This window comes from Gadus macrocephalus, chromosome 3, assembly GCF_031168955.1.
Source record: "Gadus macrocephalus chromosome 3, ASM3116895v1".
Classification (NCBI taxonomy): domain Eukaryota; kingdom Metazoa; phylum Chordata; class Actinopteri; order Gadiformes; family Gadidae; genus Gadus; species Gadus macrocephalus.
The window spans coordinates 23,148,413-23,155,912 of NC_082384.1; the positions used below are offsets into that span (position 1 = coordinate 23,148,413).

General features: G+C 49.2%; 2 protein-coding genes across 2 annotated transcripts in view; one reads left to right on the plus strand and one right to left on the minus strand.

Moving 5' to 3' along the window:
• The first annotated feature begins 1,005 nt into the window (after positions 1-1,005).
• On the plus strand, positions 1,006-5,009 carry LOC132454629 (microtubule-associated tumor suppressor 1 homolog A-like). The gene is made up of 4 exons (XM_060048120.1): positions 1,006-1,082; positions 1,319-1,434; positions 1,937-2,034; positions 3,337-5,009. Exons 2-4 carry the CDS (start codon positions 1,378-1,380, stop codon positions 3,548-3,550), a joined length of 369 nt encoding a protein of 122 aa, XP_059904103.1. The 5' UTR covers positions 1,006-1,082; positions 1,319-1,377; the 3' UTR covers positions 3,551-5,009.
• Positions 5,010-5,452: 443 nt separating this feature from the next.
• LOC132454630 (fibrinogen-like protein 1) overlaps positions 5,453-7,500 on the minus strand; it is a 6,675-nt gene continuing 4,627 nt past the window's right edge. The window contains exons 6-8 of the mRNA XM_060048121.1: positions 6,550-6,674; positions 6,444-6,503; positions 5,453-5,776 (exon numbers count right to left, since the gene is read on the minus strand). Coding sequence (XP_059904104.1) covers positions 5,500-5,776; positions 6,444-6,503; positions 6,550-6,674 — 462 coding nt within the window. The 3' untranslated portion in view covers positions 5,453-5,499. The remainder of the gene's footprint in view (positions 5,777-6,443; positions 6,504-6,549; positions 6,675-7,500) is intronic.

Consider the following 7,500-nt stretch of genomic DNA (forward strand, 5'->3'; position numbering starts at 1 on the left):
GCTTCAGTCACAAGAGGATCTCGTTTTAAAGATAGATGGCGCCATCTGTTGTTGAAGAACGTATATAACATTGAAACGTCTGACAAATTTGGACTTATGCGGTTTATATACACTTAAACCGCGGTACATACATTTAAACCGCGGTAGAACACGATTCAACGTACTGCGGATTAAAACGCGCCAGTGAGGATGGAAGGATTTTCAAGGACAGTATAGTACACTACAGAACCCTCCAGTGGACGGCAGGCAGTGGATGGCTGAAAGCAAGGACGGCCCCATCAGATCGGGTGATCGTTGCAGCAGTCGCTGGCCCCCCGCCGACAGGAGTAGAAGAAGGAGAGAAGATTTTGGGCAACTTCTTCCTTTCTGTAATGACGCTAAAGACGGACAGTGAAAAATCGCGTTCTAACAAACTCCCGGGAATAATGCTTTCATCGTTTTGTGGACCCACAAAAATGGTTTTGTGTTTTTTATCACGGTTTTAATTGTATGTTATCTAAACAAATATTTATAAATATATGCTTATATTTTATGCGTGTGTGTGTGTGTGTGTGTGTGTGTGTATAGACCTGCAGAGCAGCCACCAGGAAAACATCAACCAGTTGGACAGAAGACTACAGGAGACAGAAGCTTCTCTCTCTGTAAGAGAGCACATCTCTCTCTCTCTCTCGCTCTCTCTCTCTCTCTCTCTCGCTCTCTCTCTCTCTCTCTCACTCTCTCTCTCTCTCTCTCTCTCTCACTCTCTCTCTCTCTCTCTCGGTCTCGCTCTCGCTCTCGCTCTCTCTTTCTCTCTCTCTCCCTCTCTCTGTGTAAGAGAACACACCTCTCTCTCTCTCTCTCTCTCTCTCTCTCTCTCTCTCTCTCTCTCTCTCCTCTCTCTCTCTCTCTCTCTCTCTCTCTCTCTCTCCCTAAAACCTAATAAATATCTTAAAAATATGAAGTAGGCTGGTGTTGGGGATGGGAGTGAGTAATCTCTCCCTCTTCCCCCCCCCCCTAGGAAGAGAGTGTCGGTGCTCCTGCAGGAGAAGGAGGAGCTGGAGGAGAAGCTGCGAGCGGAGGAGGAGGCTACGAGGCGGTCCCTGGTGAGTCTCACAGCCTCGGGCAAAGCAGCCACAGCTCGCAAGAACTGTTTGGGTCCCGAGCTCATCTTAGCAACGCAAAAATATAAAAAATAAAATAAAATAAAATAGAAAATAGTATAAGATAAGAGTAAATATACATGTACATTTATTGTGTGTGTGTGTGTGTGTGTGTGTGTGTGTGTGTGTGTGTGTGTGTGTGTGTGTGTGTGTGTGTGTGTGTGTGTGTGTGTGTGCAGACGGAGCCCAGGTACCTCTACCTCCAGCAGGAGCTAGACAGCCTGAGGTGGTGCTGGAGATGAAGACGTCCCAGCTGCACCTCAAGGACAAGAAGCTGATGGAGATGGAGAAGCTGGTGAGAACGCACGCACGCACGCACGCACGCACGCACGCACACACACACAACCCCACACACACACACACACACACCACACACACACACAAGCACACACACACCACGCACACACACATACACACACACACACACACACACACACACACACACAGACACAACCATATACACACACACACCACACACACGCACACACAATAAAAAAATAAATAATAATATATATATATATATATATATATATATTCAACAAAAAAAATAAAATACACATACACACATACATGCATGTTTGGACACACACTTGAATGTACATGGATACACTTAAAACATCTTTGGATACAAACGTTTTTCGAAACACTGTGTGTGTCTGTGTGTGTGTGTGTGTGTGTGTGTGTGTGTGTGTGTGTGTGTGTGTGTGTGTGTGTGTGTGTGTGTGTGTGTGTGTGTGTGTGTGTGTGTGTGTGTGTGTGTGTGTGTGTGTGCTTGCTTGCGTGCGTGTGTCTGTCAGGTGGACACCAACGCGAAACTCGAGGAGTATATGAACCGGGTGCGGCAGGAGAACGAGGACTACAGAGCCAGGATGAGCAAGCACGCTGCGCTGTCCAAGTACGTGTGGTATATAGTGTATAACAGTGTGTGGCGCCCCCTACAGGCAGCTGACCAGTGAGTATATAGTGTATAACAGTGTGTGGCGCCCCCTACAGGCAGCTGACCAGTGAGCAATATATAGTACAGTGGTTTTCAAACTGTGGGGCGCGCCCCCCCTGGGGGACGCCAGAGTTCTTCAGGGGGGGCGCCACGTGAGAAAAAAATAAACCCGAAAAAAAACCTGAAAGTCGATGATTCAAATCATCAGTCGTACTTCAACTGTAGAAGTAACATAACTAAATCAATTGTCAACCATTTATCTTCGTGCAAACCATTTAACAAATCTACACACTTGTATCTTCAATAATATCTAAACAGAATTCATATCATTTAAAATTTCTTCAGAATCACAGTTTTAGTTTCATACCGCTTTGTTTTCAGCTGTTTTCATTGAAGACGTCAGCCCATTCTGATACACCTACTTCTAGACATCGTAACTCATTCATTTTTCAACCGTTTACCATCGTTCAAACCATTAAACAAATCTACACACTTGTATCTTCAATACTATCGAAACGGAATTTTGATAGCATTTATACTTTTTTCAGAATCACAGTTTTAGTTTCAAACCGGCATCGTTTTCAGTTGCTTATAATAATTTAGGTCACCATAGCAACGCCGGTAAACAAACCTCGCCGAATGGTCGAATCTCTGGACTGAAAAGGCAGATCTGATTCGACCCTGAATGAATCTGTGTAAACTGGCAGTTTACACAGATTAAGATGTTCAAATGTATTTAAGCTAAAAAAAGGTTAAGCTAAAACATGCTTAGATAAAGTTGTTAAATTGTGTTAAGAAATGTGTTTAAAAACGCACAAAGATGTTGTAATGTTTCAGAAATATGTTTAAAATATTCTGACGTGTTGCTGAAAAAATATGTTTCAAATGTTTCAAAAATATGTTTCAAATGTTTTAAAATTATGATCAGAGATGTTTAAAATGTGTAAAATAATTAAGATAGCTTTCAAAAAAAGCTATCTTTTTTTTAAAAAAAAGAGGGGGGGGGGGCTCAGCTGAAATCTCTTCTCTGAGGGGAGGCTCACTCTCTCACACTTTGAAAACCCCTGGTGTATAACACTGTGGCGCCCCCTACAGGCAGCTGACCAGTGAGCAGTATAAAGTGTAAATAACACTGTGGCGCCCCCTACAGGCAGCTGACCAGTGAGCAGTATAAAGTGTAAATAACACTGTGGCGCCCCCTACAGGCAGCTGACCAGTGAGCAGTATATAGTGTAAATAACACTGTGGCGCCCCCTACAGGCAGCTGACCAGTGAGCAGGCCCTGCTGCAGAAGAACCTTCAAAAGGAGTCGAAGGTCAACAAGCGTCTGTCCATGGAGAACGAGGAGTTGCTATGGAAACTGCACCACGGCGACCCGCTGGGCAGCCCCCGCCAGCTCTCGCCTACCTCACCCTGCCACTCGCCGCCGAACTCTCCCCACTTTCCCACGGCCCCGCCTCTGTCCCCAAGATAACCCCGCCCCCCTCTCACACACACACACACACACACACACACACACACACACACACACACACAAGCAACACAGTCCCCGTGTGCTGTGCACGTCAGACATTCCCATCGACTCTTTGTCCTTCATCATCATCACAAACCCGCGAGGCTGCTGCTTTGCATCCCACGGGAACATTCAGAAACCAGACTGGAAATCACAACAGACTTAACCCTCCCTCTCTCTCTCCCTCTCTTTCTCTCTCTCTCTCTCTCTCTCTCTCTCCCTCTCACTCTCTCTCTCTCTCTCTCTCTCTCTCTCTCTCTCTCTCTCTCTCTCTCTCTATCTCTCTCTCTCTCTCGCTCTCTCTCTCTACCAAGCGCCAGGTGTCTCTCGCCCCTCGGCCTACTCAGGGTCTGTACATACGTAGTCTCTCGTCCTCTCCTCTCGGTGTTGATATCTTTACCTCTTGTGTTTTGACTTGCTGCCATTCCCAACATACCTGTGTGTGTGTGTGTGTGTGTGTGTGTGTGTGTGTGTGTGTGTGTGTGTGTGTGTGTGTGTGTGTGTGTGTGTGTGTGTGTGTGTGTGTGTGTGTGTGACCGACACGGCCTTGGCCAATGGGAGCGGGGCAGTGTGGTATCCATGGCAACCTGCCTGGGCGTGGTTGTCCTCCCTGGGAACGGACAGAGCCTTCCTCTTCCCATGCCGCCCTCAAAGACTTCGTATTTTCTTTTTCTCTTTTTACAAAGAGCGACAGCCAATCAACAGACTCATGGACTGACTGCGTTTTGTCCGTAAATGGGCGAACAGGAAGGACACAACCTTCACGGAGAACAACGAATGTAAAGGCTCTTGCACGTGGAACCCTGCTTCCCTAACCCTAACAGGGTCACGACCCCAAACTACCATTAATCCCTCCGGGGACACGACCCCAAACTAACGTAAACCATGGAACCCTTGTGGGGTCACGACCCCAAACGACCATGAAACCTAGAACCTTTGTGGGGTCACAACCCCAAACTACCATGAAACCTAGAACCCTTGTGGGGTCATTGCCCCAAACTACCATAAATCCTAGAACCCTTGTGGGGTCATGACCCCATACTACCACAAACCATAGAACCCTCGGGTCTCAACCCCAAACTACCATGAACAATAGAACCCTTCTGGGGTCATTGCCCCAAACTATCATATACCATAGAACCCTTGTGAGTTCACATCTTACTTTTGGTTTTGCTGAACCCTTGGTTGAACCCTCTTAACTCCCGGGGCGACCAGAGGACGCTGGGCTGTGGGTCCTCCCCTCATGTTAGCGTTGAGCTGATAAAGAAGCCGCTGACGCCCGGCCTGAGATCGAGGTCAGTCCCCGCTCTGTGCCTGTCCGGCCTCGTCTCTTCTCTTGCCTTGGAAACCTCTGCTTTACCCACAATGCCGCAGTCCACCCTGCTCCTGCTCCGATCAATAATAAACGCAGTATACGATCCTACCGGCTGTGTGTCTTTGTTTTTGAATCAGATGGGACATATTTTGAATCTCTTACGGGGTCATGGTCTGATATGTTTTGCGGCGTCTGATCGGTTATACTGATCGGCCTTCATAGAGAGCACCGATCAAACACTTTAAAATTAATGTCTGCCGATTATGATCGGCGGCTGATCGATGGGAGCATCCCTGATGGTTTTGATCATTAATAATTTAATTATTAATCAGAGAAGGGTTGGGTGTTGATAATGTATACTTCATGTACACTTGGTGTGAAAGCAGATAATACAACTGTGTTGATTAGTTGCGATAACAAATACTGATTTCTTGTTTAGCTCAACACAACCACATTGAGGGGAAGAGATGATGGTTAGATGACGGCACGCGTTGATTTGTTTTAAATAAATGATGCTTTCGCAAATAAATACAAAAAAACCCAAAAGACATTTAAAGGAAACCTTTATTGAGTGGTTTTCTACTCTAACACATCATCAGCCACGTCTCCAGCCTCCCTCGTCAGCCTCAGAACGCCAGGCTGGACCGCCCGGGGCCTCCTCCACCGTGTTGTCAAGGAGCGGCTGCTGTTGCCACGGCAGCACGGGGGCGTCGCTAGGGGGCGGGGCCTCCATGTCCGCGGCGCGCACCATCATGACCACGGACTTGATGGAGTACCACCAGCCGTGCCAGGTGTACCACACCACCCCGTCCTCCGCCATGGCCTTGTACGGACCCTTGTAGTAGTGGCCGTTCAGGTTCCCCGCCTCACACCTGCACGCCGGAGGACCAGCGAGAGCTGGGGTTAGGTAGTGGTAGGTGGGGTTAGGTAGTGCCCCACCTAGCGTGGGGTTAGATAGTGGTAGGTGGGGTTAGGTAGTGCTAGGTGGGGTTAGGTAGTGCTAGGTGGGGTAAGATAGTGGTAGGTGGGGTTAGGTAGTGCTAGGTGGGGTTAGGTAGTGCTAGGTGGGGTAAGGTAGTGCCCCACCTAGCGTGGGGTTAGATAGTGGTAGGTGGGGTTAGGTAGTGCTAGGTGGGGTAAGATAGTGGTAGGTGGGGTTAGGTAGTGCTAGGTGGGGTAAGATAGTGGTAGGTGGGGTTAGATAGTGGTAGGTGGGGTTAGATAGTGCTAGGTGGGGTTAGATAGTGGTAGGTGGGGTTAGGTAGTGCTAGGTGGGGTTAGATAGTGCTAACTCTGAGCACCTTTAAAACAAGACTGGAGACTTTTATGTTTGCTTTAGCTTTCTGCTAAATCTTAAATACATTGCACTTTCTAAAAAGCTTTTTTTAACTTTGCCTGTATTTTCTATTTCAATACTAAAATGCCTTTTTAACTTTCAGTGTCTTTCACAGTGGTAGGTTGGGTTAGATAGTGTTGGATAACCATTAAGTAGAGAAGCTAACGTCGCGACACTATCGTCATGACGAGGTCTCTTCCCACCTGCTGGACCACCACCCCGACTTGTCGAGTCTGATGCACTCGGCGTGGTCGTCGTGGTCGTCGTCTCCCAGCCCGTTCAGTCTGGGGGGGGGGGGGGGGCCCGGGCCGGTCCACGGTGCGGAACTTCACCCCTGCTGAGCCTGGCCCCGAACGGGCCCACTGGCTGGACCCGCCCAGGGCGTCCCCCGCATCCCCCGCAGTGTACTCCCCCAGGTGTAGCTGGTACTGGTCCTAGTGGGGGGAGTAGTGTTACTACCAGCTGGTACTGGTCCCAGTGGGGGGGGAGTAGTGTTACTACCAGCTGGTACTGGTCCCAGTGGGGGGGGGAGTAGTGTTACTACCAGCTGGTACTGGTCCTAGTGGGGGGAGTAGTGTTACTACCAGCTGGTACTGGTCCTAGTGGGGGGAGTAGTGTTACTACCAGCTGGTACTGGTCCCAGTGGGGGAGTAGTGTTACTACCAGCTGGTACTGGTCCCAGTGGGGGAGTAGTGTTACTACCAGCTGGTACTGGTCCTAGTGGGGGGAGTAGTGTTACTACCAGCTGGTACTGGTCCCAGTGGGGGGAGTAGTGTTACTACCAGCTGGTACTGGTCCCAGTGGGGGGAGTAGTGTTACTACCAGCTGGTACTGGTCCCAGTGGGGGGGGAGTAGTGTTACTACCAGCTGGTACTGGTCCCAGTGGGGGAGTAGTGTTACTACCAGCTGGTACTGGTCCCAGTGGGGGGAGTAGTGTTACTACCAGCTGGTACTGGTCCCAGTGGGGGGGGAGTAGTGTTACTACCAGCTGGTACTGGTCCTAGTGGGGGGGGAGTAGTGTTACTACCAGCTGGTACTGGTCCCAGTGGGGGGAGTAGTGTTACTACCAGCTGGTACTGGTCCCAGTGGGGGGGGAGTAGTGTTACTACCAGCTGGTACTGGTCCCAGTGGGGGGGGAGTAGTGTTACTACCAGCTGGTACTGGTCCTAGTGGGGGGAGTAGTGTTACTACCAGCTGGTACTGGTCCTAGTGGGGGGAGTAGTGTTACTACCAGCTGGTACTGGTCCTAGTGGGGGGAGT

Coding starts and splice junctions, on each gene's coding strand:
- LOC132454629 (XM_060048120.1), top strand. CDS start 1,378: ATGAAGACGTCCCAGCTGCACCTCAAGGACAAGAAGCTGATGGAGATG. Junction 1,435..1,936: donor TGATGGAGATGGAGAAGCTG/GTGAGAACGCAC, acceptor TGTGTCTGTCAG/GTGGACACCAACGCGAAACT. Junction 2,035..3,336: donor AAGCACGCTGCGCTGTCCAA/GTACGTGTGGTA, acceptor CGCCCCCTACAG/GCAGCTGACCAGTGAGCAGG.